Here is an 18806-nt window from a genome sequence, read left to right as displayed (position 1 = left end):
ACTGTAAAAGCAAGATTTGAAATAGTTCTCAAGAGACCACGAAGCATTTTCTGCTAGAGTGTACTCTTTAATGCTGACAATTGCTGGAAGTAATTATTTGTGGTGGAAAACATTTCGATTGCATTCGATAATTCTGCAGTAGAGACTTTCCTGGACACAGTGATTAAACTAATAGTCTTATATACTCTTTTTTTTTAAAAGAGCTTTCCGTTTAAAATTCTTCCTGCTCTCTTTTTTTAAGACTACAGGGCTGCAGAGTGACCTGGTGTTTGAAGAAATTGGCCGTCGCATCAAAGAGATTGGGCATGAGTTGGTGAGGAAAGTAAATGCTGTGTTCCAGTGGGATATCACTAAAGATGGAAAAACAGCAGTGCAGTGGAGTAAGTAATAGCTCTTATATAATGTCCCAGTGCATTTTTTTAAATGAAGTGAGATTAATTATACTCATTCTAATTAAACCGTTATTTTTAAAACAAGGATAAACTAGTATGGATGCTCAGAGGACCTAAAAAATCTGACTGCATATGGAATATACAAGTAATGAAGAGATCAGATAAAGAAACTGCCATTATGGAACTTTTTACTTTCTAACAATATGCTTCTGTAACTTCCCTATTTAGATGGAGACAGAGGCACACCATCTTCTAGAACTTCAGGGTGTTTATCCTTACATTTTCCCAAGTGAGGTCTTCACTGCACTGAGGTTAACCTTCTTCTAAGCGTGCTATGCTGGAGTATCTAGACTGTTGATAATGTACAAGCTAACCAATCTGTACTGAGCAGGTGTTTATTTCTTCCACACTGTTCTGTGCCTTCAGTAAAAATATCACCCAACTTACTTCCATGTGAAATTTCTGACGTGAAAGTTTAGTGAATGCAAACATTGCTTGCCCATCCTTCAGGGAAGGACAGGGTTGACGAACAGGCTGAAGCTTGTAATGGCAGTGGGTGGCAGAGAAGGGTGTAATTTGAACTCAGGTTGTAATTTGCAGGCCTGTCTGTCTTTTTAGTGGAGAAATGCAAATCCTGGGGTCAAGCCTGTCACTTGCACAGCTTGATTTCGATTGGCCTCGATGGTTGGAACCGATTAGAACTGTGTGAGGAGATACTGGTGAGGTGGGCTTTCCCTTGGCAGGCTGGTGGGAGATGCTGACCTGTTGTGAGGTCAGATCTGGTCTTTTTTGCACTTTGTCCTATAAATTGTGGCTGGTTTTTTGTGGGTTTTTTTGTTTGTTTATTTTTGTTTTCTTTTTGTCATTTTGGTTTTCTTTTTAAGTAATGTTGAGTCTGTATAATGTCATGCTCTCATCAAATATTTACTGCGTTTACAAAGCAGTCTAGGACCCTATAAATTCACTTTCTCTTAATTCTAAGGAGCACTGATTCTGAGTAGCAAGACTCCTGCTGAGGATCAGGAAAATATCATGTGTAGATTGATCAGCGTAGTCCTGTCCTACCTGTATTGCATTTTGTGCAGTTTTTACGAGATAAGGAGAGATTTGCACTTGGATAGCAGTTAATCAATATATTGAATATGCTTGTGTAGATGATTAATGCTGGGTACCTATAAATCAAAATGAGAGAGAGGATGCTGCAAATTTAACTAAGATGTCTTAAAACTTATTACTCCTCTTAATCATTCCTACCGTCCCTCTGGTTTTCTACTCTTACACTGTCATTGCTTTAAATGATGCTTAGAAGTGGACAGGAGGTTTATGAAGTCTTTTCTGTGTTTCTGCATTGATTTTTAGAAAATACAAATAGATTGATTAGGCTCCAAAACCCTTGAAGTGGTTACTTATGTTTGTTAACTACACCAGTCTTAGCTATTTTTTTCATCTGTAAGTAAAAGTAATATAAGTGACAGTCATGTTTACAGTAACAACTAGGAAATGACTTCATTATTAGAATGATTTATCATTGTCTCTAATTTTGGAGTGTTTTTTTAGGGGCTTAATATTATGCATAATCGGAGAATGGATAAATGAATTAATGGAAGAAGAATGTGGCACAGAATGTAAAAGGTGTGCAAAATCTCTGGTTAAGGAAGACTGTAAGCTACAACTTGCTGAATGCAGAACAGACACTCTTGAAAAACTGAGGCTTGAGCAGTGGACTTAACTGCTTCACGAGACCATGTTTTATTGTGGTGGAAATGAATGGATGTTTTTGCCTCTGTATGCAGAGAGAGAGGATCCATCCTTGCTCTTTCTTCTGTTTGCTACTGAAGCAGTAGGAGGAAAGTTGTGCTTTCTTCCAATGAATGCTTCACTGCCTAAAAGCAATTAAATAGACATAACTTTTCTGTATCATCTTTTCCTCTGCTTGAGTGAGATCCTCTAAAATAAATAGGTACAATAATGCAGAGAAACATATGAAATTCAAATTAATTTGGAATTAAAATTAATTTAGAATTTGGTTGCTGTGTGTAAATACTGCACACTCCTTCAACGTATGTTTAGAATTCTTATAACTGAAACAACTGGAATGTCAGGAGATAAATCTGGGAGAGGTTTTTGTTCTGTTCTAAGCTCTGAGATCGTACTAATTGTTTCATTATCCATCTTTTTTCTAAACCTCTACTTATAAGGGCTTCTCAGGACTGTGCAAATAGTGTCTATGGTTTTCCTGTACTACCTGGTGGGCTTCTTTCCTTTATTAAATTCGTTACTTAGCTGTGCTGGCTTGTCTTCTGATCTTTGGACTTGTCACTTTGGCACAGCTTCGTGCTGTTGTGAAAACTGCAGCAATTGACAGTGCTAGAAACAATCTGGGCCCCGTAGCTCATTGCTGTCTCACTTGATGATTGTAGCATCTCCTGCTAATGTCCTTGAGCTTCGGAAGATCTTGGAGGAGGGCGAGAGGGAAGCAGATGAGAGAAAGCAGACAGTATCATGGACTGCTGTGAATTTTTTTTCTCACACCGGCGGTCATTCTAGCATTTTCCAAACTTTCAAGACTTCAGGGCTTTTCCGTGTCTTTTCTTTTTAAAATTATTTACTTTTAGCGCGTTGTTTTAATTGTTACTCTAACCTTTTGATCTCTGTTTTGTGCAGTAAGCCAAAATTTTTATTATCTTAACTAGAACGTGTGAACTCTCGTTACAGAGGCACTTCTGATGATAGTACTAACAATAGTAACAGTATTTTTAATTAGCAATGATCTTTATTTTTATTTAGCTTTATATAAATGGTACGAAGCCATGGTTATAGAAATTCTGGTTTATGAAATTCTTGACAGCTCACTCACTGTCTCAAAAGTGTTGAACTGCAGCTACCAACAACTGATCTTAATTAGAGTTTTTTCTTACAGAAACAATTTTTTTTTTCTGATTTACAAGGACGCTGAAAATAAATCAATAACCATTTGGACAGAATTGAAACTATAAGGAATAAGCTTAGCAGTGAAGGGTCTGTTTTTAAAACAGAATTCTTGTTAGACACCTGCCAGCTGTAACTGCAGCTTCTCCCATTAGCTTCAGTACCTGAAGCATACTCTGTACTCTTCTGCATATTTATTCCTGTACAATTGCTTTAGTTGTTTTCAGCAGTTCTCAGACATTGCCATTGAGATTTATTAGCTGATAGCTAATGGATCTCTAGAACAGTGCTCAGAAGTTTAGAAGCTTCCTCTTCTGTTGCTTTGCATCATGCTGAAGGCACAAAATACTTCTTTTCCAGTTCTTGAAAAAATAAAACTTTTATAGGAAAACTGTGGAAAAACCGCTATGTGAATTTCATTGTGGATGTCACTAAAATTACCAGGAAGGTCCTTAATAATTTATGATGCAAAGTACCTTTGGGCAATGAAGAGTGGATGACGCTTTTTTCTGTTTGCTCTCATGCTGAGCCTTGTGCTGCAGTTACTTATCTTCCTTGATGGAGAACTTGGGGGAGGGGGAAAAAAAAGGTGACCCCCTCAATAACTTTCTCCTTTCAGTAGTAGGGCAGTCTTAAAAACAAAGGCAAAAGCCATATCATAAATATTAGATTTTTCAACTCTTGGGCTACTTGCTGATGAGAGCCATCGTATAGAGTTTTAATCTGGATATATGTCATTTTTGACCTTTTCATTATTTCTCTGACAAGCACAGAGAATAATAATTCCTGTGTATTTACTGTAATGTAGCATTTATGTACGTAATTAGAAACAAAAAAAATTGAAAGTTGGCCGCTGCTTCATGCACTTGGAACTGCTTGTCTTTGTTTTTTACTAGGTGAACAATACCGAACTGTTCCATATTTGAGAAGCTAGCTGGTTTTGAAAAAGGACTTCAGCTTTACGTTTCGTTTAAGTTATGTTGCTGCACAGAGTATTGAGGAGTAGCATGCCTCTGTGTCAAACTCCTGTTTCTGTGTGGAGCAAGTCAGCTGTGTGAGGGGGTAGGGGGAAAAGCTGGGACAACCTGAAGCTACTCAGCTGCTTCTGGAAGCCGTGGAGCCACGCTGGCAGGGTGCGAGGGCAGCTGCCCAGGCCACCACCCACCCAAGGAATTATTTGGGGTCCAAGCAGGGACATAGGCACACCGATATCACATCCTTATGAAGTTGACAGCTGTAATGTGAGCGTGCAGCATGCAGGCTTTAATGGCAGAGACACATATCCAGGAGATTTGTGTAGGAGATGTATATAGGAGGCTTGTGACAAGACCGTTTCCTTCTACAGCAGAGAGCTACGTTATATGCCTTGGTCTCATGAAGGCGTGCTTTACAGGAGGGCACCGTCTTTGGTCTTAAATCACTTTGGAAAGTTAGTTTTCTGCTCTGATGGTTGGAATCTGTTCTGGTATTCAGCTCATTTCTTTCATTGCTAATTTATATCCACTTCTCTGTGTGCTGGCACTGTAGTCTCAGGAGACGATCCTTCATGTTTTCATGAAAATGGCAGAATTTGTTGTTACAGAGCTCTTCATTTATGTCAGCTGTGATTTACTTCTTTTCACGTTTATTTTTTCTTCTTTAGTGAAAACAGCAACGCTTTTTAAGAGAAAAAAGTGGAATGGAAATTATAGTTTTCATATATCTGGAATAGAACATACTGTTAGGTTGTTCCTCTGTTTTAAAGTTTTCTAATAGCTTTTAAATACAGATGGTTTAAGGATTTCATGTGATTGAACATCCATGGTACCATGAGCATGGAGTATTTACAGACGTTCTTGTGTCTTCAGAGCTTACAATTATTTATAGGAATGATTTGATAAGCAATGCTGTTGCGATGCAGATGTGAAATAGACAAGAACAGCCCTAGCAACACGATGTGTTATGTATCTTGTCGTTCGGAGATCTTAGAATTTGTCTGAGTGATTAAAGCATTTAATTCTAACTTTGTGTCTTCTAAACTTTACAATACTGACTCTGATTAACGTATATAGTTGAGATGTATCACAACTGCCTTTCTAGCCGGTGCTGAATAGAGAAAAGAGGGTCTGTTGTGTCTTAGGAGATGTTATGTGAGGTTTTCAGCATCTCAGTTCCCTTTTTGAAGAGGCTGGGATTAGGGACAACCAAGAAAAAAAGTAACAAGTGCAAAAATGAAGAATAAAAAGGGACTTGTGCTTATTTATTTATTTAATTACTTCTAAGGCACAGAAGTAATTAAAAATTGATGAGGAACTCTAAGCATCCTATAAGAGCTACTTGTGTATTTTGTGAATTAATGCATTTGGGATACACGTGGCAAGGTTTTGTTAAGCAGGTGGCCTGCAGGGGTTGGCCACTGTGACAACAGACAGACCATGGGCTACCTACGTCTTGGATACAGCCATCACAACTCCAAAACTGATCCACCTCAGGACAGAGCTCATCTTATCAGCAGTGCTGGTGGTTCCTCTGTCATAGCGCATTTTAGAAAGTGTGAAAAACACTGCACAACAGCTGAGAGAGACAAGTGACAAAACGCTGAGGAGCAGCCCTGCAGGCACCAAGGTCAGTGCAGGAGGAGGGCAGGAGTTCCCTGCAGCCCAGGAGAGGCCCATGCTGGAGCAGGCTGTCCCCTGCAGCCCATGGGCACCACGTGGAGCAGACTGGCAGATCTCCACATGCAGCCCTGGAGGTGCAGCAGTGGATGTGGCCTGATGGAGGCCATGGCACATGGAGAGGAGCCCATACAGGAGCAGGTTCTCCTGAGGAGAAGAGTGAGGTGAGAGAAACAGCAGAGAGGAATGGCAGTGGGCTGAACACAACTCCCATTTCCATATCTCCCTGTACTGCTCAGCCTTGGGGAGGGTATAGAGGAATTGGGAATTAAGCTACACCCGGGAAGAAGAGGGGAAGCTATTTTTAGTTGAATTTTTGTTTCTCACGAACCTACCCTATTTTTAATTGGCAATAAATAAAGTAAATCTTCCCCCAGTCAAGTCTGTTTTGCCAAAGATAGTAACTGTTGAGTGACCTGTCTTGAACCACGAGGTTTTCCATAGTATTTTCTCTCCCATTCTGGTGAGGTCAAGCCAAAGCAGAAGGATTTGCTGGTCAGTGCTATTTGTGTGGCTCAAGCTGTGCTCACTCAGGGTACAGTGGTTTATGGCTTACAAGGATATTGCACAGTTCTAGCCCACAAACAAAGGAGGTACAGAAGAACTGTTGTGGCCCCAATGCCAGGCAAATATTTTTTGCTCTTTTTCTTACACAAATTTCCATCATGTGAACATGGTGGAGCTTTGCAACCAAAATATTTAAGGATTTTTATTATTATTCTTTTTTCTGGCATGCATGTAGAGGAAGCAGATCTGGCAAGAAGCAGAACTTGATGCTTCGTTTCACTAGCTATGAAGAGTATAAAACTAAAAAAAATATGAATGACTTTGAGAGAACAAAGTCTACAATATCGCTGAGGTTTATTTGTATCCTGGATAGCACTATCTACTAGTGCTAGTAGATCTAGCTAGTAGTACTAGTTAGATAGCACTAACTACTGGTATGCTTTAGTTCTTTTATGATAGATGGGCAGGTTGTTTACCTGCTGCTGAGTAATTTTCCCTTCTATTCTTACTGTGTCAGGGTTGTGATGTCCATTAAACCTATTTCTGAAATTACAACTTAGCTTAAAATCAAGTGGATAATAATTATGTGGTATGTCATTTCTCTCACTGAACATCACTGCACACCTAATTTCCTTTCTAGTTTTATTTTAACTGGAAAAAATAACACTTAGAATAAATTTCAGGAAGTGAAAGATTTAAGTGCCTGAAACAGACAAAAGCTGTGTAGTTAGCCTTTCAAAAATACTGTTCAGAAAAAAAAAAAAAAGAACACAAGGTGAGCTAGTTTTGAGTCTTCACAATTAGGCAAGTGTCTTAAAACTTGGCAACTAAGAGAAACTGTCTGGCAGTCCATGTCCCTGATGTTGCATCCTTCAGTAATGATTCTGCTTTGTGCTTAAGAAAGAGGAGGTCAAAAGGAAAAAATATGTAAACAGGAAGGCTGGGAATTTGCAAAATCTGAGAAAGAGCTGGCAGAGCACAAACTGTCAAAATACTTTGAACAAATGACACTACACCTGATAGCATTAGCTTTGTAGTAGATGATTTTGGCAGGGCCTTTGGTTTGGGAAAATAACACTCGAAATCTCCTGGCATTTCAGGAAATTTTTGGCTTTCCAGAAGGGAAGGACAAGTGTTTGGCAAGGCTTGAAATGCTCTTTCCACCAAGCAGAACAGGCTACATTGCCTGTCAGGCGAAATAAGCAAGCATGCATTGAACACCACCGCATTTGGTTTCTCTGACTAAAGGATACCGACTTAGAAACCTCACAGCTTCGCTGCTAACGTTACCATTTTGGATTATTTGCACTCATTAATAGCTTGTGACTCTTAAACATTGTTTTAAAATGTTTTCTTATGTCTGTGCAGCAATTTTAAAATGTCAGTCCTTCCTGTGAGTTCCCCTCCTCCTTAGGTAGATGTCTGTACATGTCTTCTAGAGTTAACCAAAAATCTCAGATTTAACTGAAAACTTTCTTACTGATCCATATTTTTTTTCCATCAAGAAGTGTTTCAATACCAAGGAACTGTCTCTGTTTTTGTTTAAAAATATATTTTCCTGCCTTGTGTTATCAGTGGATTTATTTTCCTTTTATCCTCTGAAGTTCCCATCCAAATTGCTGTGCTACCTATGTTAAATTATAGTGGTGACAGTGAAATTATTGAAACCCATGTGCATGGAACCATGATAAAGTAATAAGATTTAAGTGCGTGCACCCCTTAATCATTTGCTGTGATAAAATACGTATGTTTTAAGGAGAGTGGCTGGTCTAATTTGAATATCAAAAGCTCAATCTAGCATAGTTATTTAAGCAGACACTGGAAAAGTCTAAATGACCAGGGAGGGTAGTGCAGAGCTGATGCATATACATTTGGTGTCTATAAAAATAAAAGGACGGAATTTTTAAGGTAGTGCAGGTATTTTCTCCCTTTGATTACTATAAAACTAGGTGCTTGTGACTGAGGTATGAATTGATCAACTGTTACATTTTTCTGGGTCTCTTCTAGTCTGTGCTCTTAAAAAAGAAATCTTAACCTCATTTACAAATGTTAACCAATTTGCAAAAATGTTACAAATTTGGACTTATTTCAATTTAATCACTTAACTGCAAACCTATGGTTTGAAAACATTTTTACTATCTGTACGTGTCTGAATTGCTCGAACAGCACAGGAATAGGTGGTTTTTTTTTTTTTCCTAATCTCTGTTATTTTCTTTCATTAAAGAAGAAGAAGAATTAGAACAACCTTCATTTTCTTAGTAACTGTTAGCTTGATGTTTATGTTGTAGGTTGGATGCTTCGCAAGAAAGGGTGTGGAGAATAGTGTTCTTTAAACCGAAAATTTCATCTTTATTTTGAACTAAAACCATATTTTGCTGGTCTTTCTCAGCAATTGACTTGAAAAATGGCTCTGGAGCCGTGTACCAGGGACCTGCGAGAAGTTCTGCTGATACCACCTTCACACTCTCAGACCAGGATTTTATGGATGTGGTGCAACAAAAGACCAATCCCCAAAAGGTAAAATGGTTGTGGCAAACTCACTTGCCTGGGAAATTTGCCTTAAATCAAGTTCTGGCTCATGACTGTTTGCATTCCAAAACCTGCAACACTAAGTGTTAGGACAGTGCAAGCCAGACTCAGATTAGGAATAAGCAGACCTTGTACTGAATTAGTCAGAAGGTATGGAGAGGAATTTATGCCATCTTTACCTCTAAGGAGGACAACAATACCTCAAAAGATGTAAAGCCTAACATTACAAAGGTTTTTTTTGTCTTTCCCTTCCCTTCCCTTCCCTTCCCTTCCCTCTTTTCTTTTCTTCCCCTGACATTTCACAATATGATTTGTAAGGTTATAGTTTTACCACTCCTCGTGCTGTTTCGATATGTCATATTACAGGAAACTGGTATTTGTTGCAGTACCCTGATTTACTGCTTCTGCTGCTGTAAGGAAAAATCATGAACAATGCATGAATGCAGATCCATTCACCAAAATTAGGCCGCTTTTAGGGGAAAGATTTAAGCAAGTTTTGTAACCAGAGTTTGTACTTTCAGTTTCTTAGGGTATTGCTTAAAACTACTGATTTTACCAATAAAAGTGCCATGTGTAAGAGTAAATTAAACTGTCACAAAAGTAGCATTTCGGCTTACAGTTCAATGCTTGAGCAAATGAGAACTCTAATTAGCTCATCGTTAACTGAACAGTTTGTTTTCTTTGATCCCAAACAAAGGTTGTTGGAGAGCTGATTTTAAAATTGGAGATTAGCAATGATGGCAAACGTCTGTTAGAAGTCTGAAATACTACAGAAGTAAAATCCTTTGTGCCCCTCTGTATATAGTAGGCATAGGGCATAAAACAAGCCCTAGATGTTGATGTGTAATCTCCAGAAAGCAAGAGAGCTGTGACTGCAATTCAAAGCATATTATCTATCTTAGGAGTTTAGTATTTCCTTTGAGTCGATGTGGAGTTTCCTCATCTAAGGAGCTATAAGCATCTATTTGATTTCGGTTCTGCTGTCTCTCTCTTCCTGATTTGAATCTATTTCAAGATAATGGAGCTATGCAAAAGCATTTTGTTTGAGAACATTCAAAGAGCTTTCAAATTGTGAAGCCACAGTAAAAGAAAATTTAAAAAAAATATACACTAGAATAGATTGAAATGGCATATATAGCTCTGTGAGCTAGGGACAATACAAATGTAATATACCAGTTGAAAATATTGATTGATCTCTGATTCTGCAAGTAAAACAAAATCTGTTCCCTGCATTTTCTAGTTCTTGTATGTTTTAACATGCTTTATATAAACCCACTGCATTTCCTCAGAATATGTTTAAATGTGTGCTGTGAAAATTCCTGTTTGGAATTGTTACGAAATTGAGCAAGCGTCCTTTTCATGTAGTAAGACAAAAATGAATGGACTTACACTGCACAGGCAGGAGAAGACTGGGAGCTTTATTTTTGTACCTCTGCAAAGTTTTGTTGTCATCTTTATGAAAAGGTTTGGCATATACCAGATGAAGTCCTCTGTGCTATGCTTAGAAAAGAAATGCGTGCCACTGAAATTGATTTTATTTAGGTTTTTTTGCTTTTTTTTCCCGAGTGGTAAACTGGGCTGTTCTATCACACTGTGTTCTGGCTTCTACTGAATTGGAACTGGCATTGTTTTCTTTTAATTACCCAGAACCAGTGGGCATTGCTCACTGAAGACTTTCACATAAGCACAAAACAGCCCCAGTTTTCTTTGGATTTTTGTTTGGTAATAGCAATTCTTCGGATTGTGAATGAACAAGTGAATACATTTTTTTTCTTTTCGTGGTTCTTGTAGGCATTCTTTTCGGGTAAACTGAAAGTGAAGGGGAACATCATGCTGAGCCAGAAACTGGAAATGATCCTGAAAGACTATGCCAAACTCTGAACTTCTTGATCACCACAGTAGTGAAGAACTTCAGAAGACAGAAAATTCAATTACTTCAGAAGCAACAATTGAAGCATTTTGCAGATTACTTAAAATTAATCTGATTCATTATATTGCTAATATGCAAGCTATTGCACTTGCTGTAGACACAAAATCATAAAATGAGCATAACCACTAATATTCCAACTTTGTTTCTCAGCAGCAGTAAAGAATCGTACTTCTCTCATTGTATATCTAAATTAAAAATGCTTACAAATATGCATATATTTCTATATTAATTCTAAGAAAATTAAATGACTATACCTCTTTGATAACTTCTGTGTGTCTCTTTGTCTTCATTTATATTACCCTAGACATCCTAATTCCTATGAATCTAGCTGGCTTGTTATTAAAATTAAAAAGTTTTTTATCTTAAGCTCTCATGGTCCCACTAAAACATGGAAGCCCATTGTATTTATTTGCATCTCATTGTTGTGTTACAGGAGAAAACCCTTGAACTTCAGCTCTGCCCTTCCTTTTTCGACAATCATTCCTATATAAGTTAAGTTACTTTTATAAATTACATGGAAATTCAATGAGGCTTTTTCATACAGCTCCCTCATTATTTCGGTTTTATCTGTTCATTAATTCTTTCATACTGGGTAACAATTTCTTTTAATGTGGAACACTGGGTTGCAAAGGTTTGTAACTGGTTAATGGTATGAGTAGAGCATAGCACTTAGGTATAAGAAATGAGACGAGGTGGCTAGCACAGCTGTTGTGAAAGCCTCATGGCATGTGTTTCTCACTTCCATGTGCTTATTTACCACCAGTATCATTTATGCTTAATTCCTGTGAGCACTGCTGAGTGATGATTAGAATCCAGAGTCTTTTTTCGGGCAGGCTGGGTGCAAACATTTATGTGTTGGCATAAGGTTGTCCAGAGAGCCTGTGGAGATCTCCACAAGCTTCCTGGGCATGGAACATGGATGGCCCTGCCTGAGCAAGGGGCCCTACCTCAACTGTTCAGTGATCTTGTGTTTAATGTTTCCTTGAAGGAATGAGGCAAATTTATTTCTTCCTGGCTAAACTACCAGCCCTGCTTTATTTCAGATAGAGAAGTATTAAACCGACACATGTCAGCTAGAGTCTCTCTCATAAATGGCATCATCAATAGCTGGGAAATAGAACAAGTGTGATGTTTGCCCACCTCAAAGAGGCCGTTCTCACTCCAACTAGTGATTCAACCAGTTATTCCTGAACCAAACGCTTTGCCGGGTGGCATGTGAAAATATTCAGCTCATGGTTGCTGGCTTTTAAAAGTAGTATTCAGAAACAAATAAAGACATGATGTATTTAAAAGAATATATTGGAGGAAATGACAGCCAGTTTGATAGGTTGCTCTTTCAAAGGTTCTCAGCTGCTTTCATCTAGGATGGAATCATTCTGGTTTTAGAGCTGGTGCATGTAAATAATGAGCTCTCTGGACATCCACGTGAAGTCTGGATCTCAGACCTTGTAGGCATCCCAGGTAAGAATTCAGTTGTCTTCCAGCAATACTTGTGTTAGAGCTAAATCTGTCTGCATAAAATGCTGTGCATTTTAATGATGGCCTGATTTTTATTATTTCTCTTTTTCTTCTCCTTACATTCATTATTACATCATTCAAACCTTAAACTGCCGTTCCACAGATGTGTGTCCTCTTCACTTGATGATGAGACCACTGACTGAAGCAAGAGAGCAGTGAGCACAGGTGAGGGAAGTCACAATCTTTCTGACTGCGATCTGCTTCAAAGAAGCTTGTGCTGAATGTTGTTCTTAATCAGTTTATTTCAGTGGAGTTCAATACCTCTTCCAGGTGTCATCTATAATTACAGGTAACAGCTCTTTAAATGTTGATGAGTGCATTCATAATCAGAGAACATTAAAATAAGTAAAACGGGGGAGGGTGGGAGGCACGAGAGAGGTAAGCTTGAGGAATTTCAGATAGAGAAACTTGAATTCCATGTCCTGTAGTACTTTCTGATGATTTTTCCCACCTTCCACGTGAGCACTGTGCTCTTAAGAGCCATTTATGTTTATCTGTTGGACTGGACTGCTTGTAAAAACAGCCGTCCATCATTCAAGAATTGCCCTGAGAAATTAAAACGCCTTGTGCAATGCAAGAACTGAGCACTGCGAGAAGTGAATTCTCCCGATCTAGATAAATTAACATTTTAAATTCGTGTTTTGTTTTCAGTATTCATAGAATCACAGAATGGCTTGTGTTGGAAGGGACCCTAAAGCCCTGACCTTGAATGTCTACAGGGATGGGGCATCTACAGCTTCTCTGGGCAGCTGTGCCACTGCCTCACCACCCTCTGAGTGAAGAATTTCTCCCTGATACCTAATCTGAATTTCCCCTCCTCTAGTTCAAAACATTCCCCCTTGTCTTATTGCTGTCGGATCGTGTAAGTGGTAGTGAAACCGTAAGTCTCTTCAAATAATATAATGCTATAGTCCAACAGAGGTCAATTTCACTGAAGGCACATCCTCTGTTCCTTTGCAAGTGTCAAGCAAAATGGCAACTTCATCTTTGTATATATATATACATATAGATAACATTGCTTCCTTCTAATCTAAGTCAAGATCTGTGTAACTCCAGAATGTTCTTTCTGTTCACGATTCCTGAAGGGGTTAAAGGAAGAAGAAATATTAATATCCCTCAGTTCCTGCACTGTTTTCTTCTGCTTCAGTTCCTGCAGATATCTTTCTTACTCATGTTTACTCATGTGAAAATGAGTTCTCCACAATGTTTTCTCTGCAAGAATTCTCTCCTTTAGGCCATCAGCTGTATCTCCAGAAGGGTGGAATAGAAAGCATCAGGCATCAGATGATCTGAGGTCAGGAGAAATGCAGCAGACTATGGATGTGGCTGTGGTTGCACGTGAATGACAGCATAGGTTAGCGTAGCAGTGTCTCTTAACTACTCTGGGTAGTTAATCAAGGATTTGGAATGGGAAGGAACAATCTTTGTTGCACCCAGATTTCACCTGAATCCCACTGAATCTTGAGTCTGGACAGACGTGGTGCTACCAGAAAAAGCCTTGCTGTTGGGGCAGCAGGATTTCTGGGGGACTGAATTAAAAATGAAGTAAGTTTTTATAACTTTTTGTTCCTATCCAAGGCCCATTCAAAAAACAAACAAAAAAACAACCAAAACTCAAATTACTCTAAGAGCTAGGGAGACAATGAGTCAATTTTTGTCTTATTTTATCCAAATAATTGCCTGTACATACAAGAACGGAGGGGAAGGTTAAACAAAGAATGCATGAGAATGATACTGTAGTCTGTGGTCTAGTACCAATGTTACTGGCACAAGATATTCCCTATAGAAAATAGAATCTGAACTGCTGCTTGCATCAATCAACTTGGCTGAGTTAAATCTCAAAGCATACTCAAGCCCATTCCTCTTACAGGGATTTTTGTTGTTGTTGTCCTTCAGTTGTGCTGGTCTGTCCTTTAAGATGAAGCGCTCGTGACTCATGGAGCTGCCTGACCTTTTCTTGAAGCTGCTTGGTTCCCTTGGTTTGAGCTCCCCTATGTCTCTTACTTTTCTGGTCAGAACTAGCCTGAGTTCTGACTCCTGTTGTGTGAGACTCAGCCTAATTTTTATGAACAACGGACCATGCAATTCTGTCTATCTACTGTAACCTTATCAGAGCTTGTAATAGCTGTGAAGCTGAGAGCATCATAATCCTGTTAGAAAATGATGATAAAAGGTAGCAGACTTCGATTGAATGTAATACATCTGGGTTTTTAGGTGCTTCTTTTTTTTAATAAAGATAAAATGAGGCTGCCTGTGTATTATATCAGAGAAAATATAGCCTTCCTATCCCAAAGCATATTTAGAATGTATTTCTAGTGGTTTTCAGTGTTGTTTTTCACATTTGTCACCAAGCACAGTAGGGAAAGCTATACATTTGGAAAACAATACAAAAAAAACCCAACAAAAGCCAACCAACCAAACAAACCCTTCTTGCTATTTTTCATTTTCTGAGGAAAAAAGAAGTCTAAATAAGAAGGAATATCTTCCTTCTGTGGTCTGTGACTCACACCAGAAATTCAGTTGAGTTGAGCAAATACCTAGAAGGCACTTGTGAGGCCAGTAATGCTCAACACCGACTAAACTCCAGTTTGGCCTTAGGAAATTCTTTTGACAGATGATTTTACTCACATCTGAAGTAAAATCACATCTCGTCACTTTAGGCTGTTCACCCAAAGTTTGTCTACAAGTTTTATCTACAAGTCTTCTGCAACTGCCAGCTTGGTGCACGCTGCCCAAGGTGGTGGTGGAGTCACCGACCCTGGAGGTGTTCAAGGAACGTTTAGGTGTTGTACTGAGGGACGTGGGTTAGTGGGAAATAGTGGTGATTGGTGGATGGTTGGACTGGGTGATCTTGGAGGTCTTCTCCCACGTTGGTGATTCCAGGATTCTATGATTAATTCTAGGCTACTTAATGAGTTTGTAGTTTCAGTGATTTCCATAGTCAGCCTATAATTTCAGGTCAGTGTTTTTAATTAATAGACTGCTTTGAAAAGCAATACCAACTTAAGAGTCAGAACGGCATGCTTTTATTTAGTTTTTCACTGGCCCATGAGCTCTGGTGAAATCATTTCTCAGAGGTCAAGAGTTCTTTTAAAGAGATACCTGCTTGACAGTGCAAGATCAAGGGATGATGCCCTGTTATTATGGCAGTTTGTGTAAACCTAGTTGCCAGTTTTACTTAGCTGGGCTTTGAGAGTTTGTGCAGCATGGAACACTTTGGTTTGGAGTCTTTGGAGAAACTTTCTAACATAGATCTACAAAACATAAGATTTTTTTCCTCCTCCCAGTCTTTGTAATGCTGCTGGATGGTAGGTGCAGTTTGTTCCTATCATCTAAATTTAGCCATGGTGTAAAGGGATTGTGGCTGTAAACACATCCACTATTCTCTGATCTTCAAGCTTTTTAACATGTATATTTAATGCGGCAGTCTGTCACTGTTGCAAGGTGATTGACAGAGACAACAGCCAAAAGTCACTTTACATTATGGCCATTTCACTTCTGAGTAATTCCTGATGGGACCAGGCCGTGCCATAACAACATCTTCACTGCTCCAATATACAAAGGCCTTACTGTTGCTCTGTGAAGGGCAAACGAAACCAGACTACAAAAGATCATGTTGGCACTAATGACTTGGCACGCAGTTGATAATGGACTAATAAAACATCTCTCACAAAAGCAGCTGTGCTGTTTCTGGCTCACTTCTGCTCTTTGAGGTAATCCTGCGCTGAGATGGGAACGAGGAGTCTGCCTCAATGTGGCTCTGAACACTGACGCACGGATTTAATGAAGATTTGCTATAATTTGTGTTTTCCCCCACTGTCAGTCTCTGTGAAATCCTCAGGGATCTGTAGGTAGTGAATATTTGTGTCTCCCTTCCCACCAGAGGTACAGACTTACCGTGTGTGTTACTGACACCCTTTTACGCTCTGGTAACGCCAATCACATTTCTGATTCAAGTGCTGTAATTATTATGGCTACATTAACTCAGTGTAATTATTCATATTCCTCATTTAGTTTGAAATTAGTAGGAAAGTGGATCCATTTCTGGCATTTACTTTTGTATATTGGCTAATGCAAGGTTCCTAGTGAATTTAGTTTTATGCTGGTTAATTTCCTACTATTTTTTTTTTTTTAAATAAAAATTGAAAGCTTTCATGGAAAAAAAATCATGGTATCTGTACACTGTGCCAGTAGAGTGGTTTGAATAATCCCCTTCTGTTCTTGGTACTGAGCTGGTGTTTGCAGCCCATGCTGTGCCCCCAGATGTTCAGTGTCTGCCTTCCAGCATCCCTGGTGTAACTGCTGGGAACTGTGTCTTCTTGAAACTAGCTTTGTTTTGCCTTGGCCACTGTTAAACTTTTTTTTTTTTTCCCCCATCTGTAGCCCAAGATTCTAGCAGGCATACAAGTTGTTCTGCTGGGTTTCTTCATGATAATGTCTTATTGAACTTTCAGTTCTTCCCATGCGAATCTTCCTAGAATCCCAGAACCAAATAATTTTGTAGGTTGGAAAAGAAGTCATCAGGTCCAACCATCCACCTAACACTTCCAATACCACCACTACATCGTGTCCGTAAGCACCACATCCGCACGTCTCCTAAATATCTCCAGAGACTGAGACTCCACCACCTCCGAAACAGCCTGTTCCAACGCCCAACCACCCTCTGTGAAGAAATTCTTCCTGGTGTCCAATTTAAACCTCCCCTGTCACGACCTGAGTCCATTTCCTTGCACCTTAGCACTTGTTACCTGTGAAAACAGGCTGACCCCCCTCCTCACCGCAGCCTCCTTTCAGCTGTACAGAGTGATGAGGTCTCCCCTCCCTTTCTCCAGACTAAATAGCCTGAGTTCCCTCAGCCACTCCATGTAACTCTTGTTTTCTCATCCTTTCATCAGCTCTGTTGCTCTTCCCTGCACACACCTGATCAACTCAATATCCTTCTAGCAGTGAGGGGCCCAAAACGGAACACAACACTCAAGACGCAGCCTCATCAGTGCTGAGTACAAGCAGGCAGTCACTTCCCTGATCCTGCTGGCCGTGCTATTTCTGTTGCAGGCCAGGATGCCCTTGGCCATCCTGATGAGGGTGTTCAAAAATTTGAAAAAACTGGTTGAAATTTCCAGCGCTCATTGTTTCTATTTCTAGCATATATGCACATTACTTAGAGTTCTTGCCACTTTTTTTTTTTTTTTTTCAGCTAGTTTGTGACAAATGGAATTCGAATTGTATTTTGCCTTCCTGTAGCTCTGGAATATCATTTAATATCCTTGTGTCTGGCCCTGAGATGTGTTCCTTTGTTCTACAGAACCACAGGGCTCTCTTCAGTCGCATTCACTGAGCTGGAGCTCTGTTTTCTACCTTCACCTCCTGCTGGTATGTTTGGGACAGACAGGTGGTGTGTGGTGCTTCATTGTTAGCCCCAAAAGCTCTTCACCAGGAAATCTAAAATTCACAACTTGTCAGTGTGTTTTCACCTTCTTTCAAGTTTTCCTCGAAGCAAGATAAATATTGTGTCACATAGCTGAAGTCACCGTGATGCAGACTGCACTTACCAATTTAAAACTTCTCAGCTGACGAACAATTCTGTAAGGTAATTAGCATTTAGCAGAATTCTGTCCATACAAAGTTGCATTTGGATGTTATCAGTAATTAATAAACTCAGTGCCATAAACAACGATCAGTTTTGCTCACAAAATCTGTGTTATCACTCTTCAAGTCTAAGAGACAACGCACTTTTGAAACTATTACTCTATCTCTGCGGCCATGAGGAAATACACAAATGTACACATGGCATGAAATTCTTGATTTGATTAACAAGTATTGTTGTGTAGAATATAAGTAATTACGTAGTATAGTAATTTTGTGCACATCCTACTTCTTGAAACTGTAATTACTCCTTTGAAGTTGAGAACACAAGAGTGTCATATATAGGTTGTCCAGTAAGCCCATCTCACACACAGAGGTGAGATACTGATTTATTACAAAGCTGTACAAATTTGGGTGCTAGGTGGTCTCCCAGGCTAGCACACACAGGGATTTTCCACAGTGCTTTTTATGCATATTCCTATAACTTGACCACTATCCAGTTCTATGACGCGTCCCCTAATTTTCATATTAGTGCACAGTATCTTTTGATAGCGTGTATGCTCATTGGGAAGGATCTCCAGACCCAGGCTTGGGTCTTCAAGCCAGTGAGTGTGATTTTTAGTATTATAATGAGGATAGTCCTGTTAAGGATGGGGCTAATCTCCCTTTCTGCTGACTACTCGAGTCATACTGATTCAGAACATGTCTAGTTTATGTGTTTCTAGGAGGTTCCCATCTTTAAGGACAAGCTTAGTAGCCAAA

General features: G+C 39.3%; 1 protein-coding gene across 3 annotated transcripts in view; it reads left to right on the top strand.

Moving 5' to 3' along the window:
* HSD17B4 (hydroxysteroid 17-beta dehydrogenase 4) overlaps positions 1-11205 on the top strand; it is a 62187-nt gene extending 50982 nt beyond the window's left edge. For all 3 annotated transcript variants that reach the window (XM_021379884.1, XM_021379885.1, XM_021379886.1), the window contains 3 exons: positions 242-380; positions 8871-8998; positions 10802-11205. In XM_021379884.1, the coding sequence (XP_021235559.1) occupies positions 242-380; positions 8871-8998; positions 10802-10891 (357 nt within the window). In that variant the 3' untranslated portion in view covers positions 10892-11205. The remainder of the gene's footprint in view (positions 1-241; positions 381-8870; positions 8999-10801) is intronic.

Source organism: Numida meleagris, chromosome Z (genome assembly GCF_002078875.1).
Source record: "Numida meleagris isolate 19003 breed g44 Domestic line chromosome Z, NumMel1.0, whole genome shotgun sequence".
Classification (NCBI taxonomy): domain Eukaryota; kingdom Metazoa; phylum Chordata; class Aves; order Galliformes; family Numididae; genus Numida; species Numida meleagris.
Note: the sequence above shows the minus strand (reverse complement) of the source record. Positions and strands in the feature narration are given on the sequence as shown.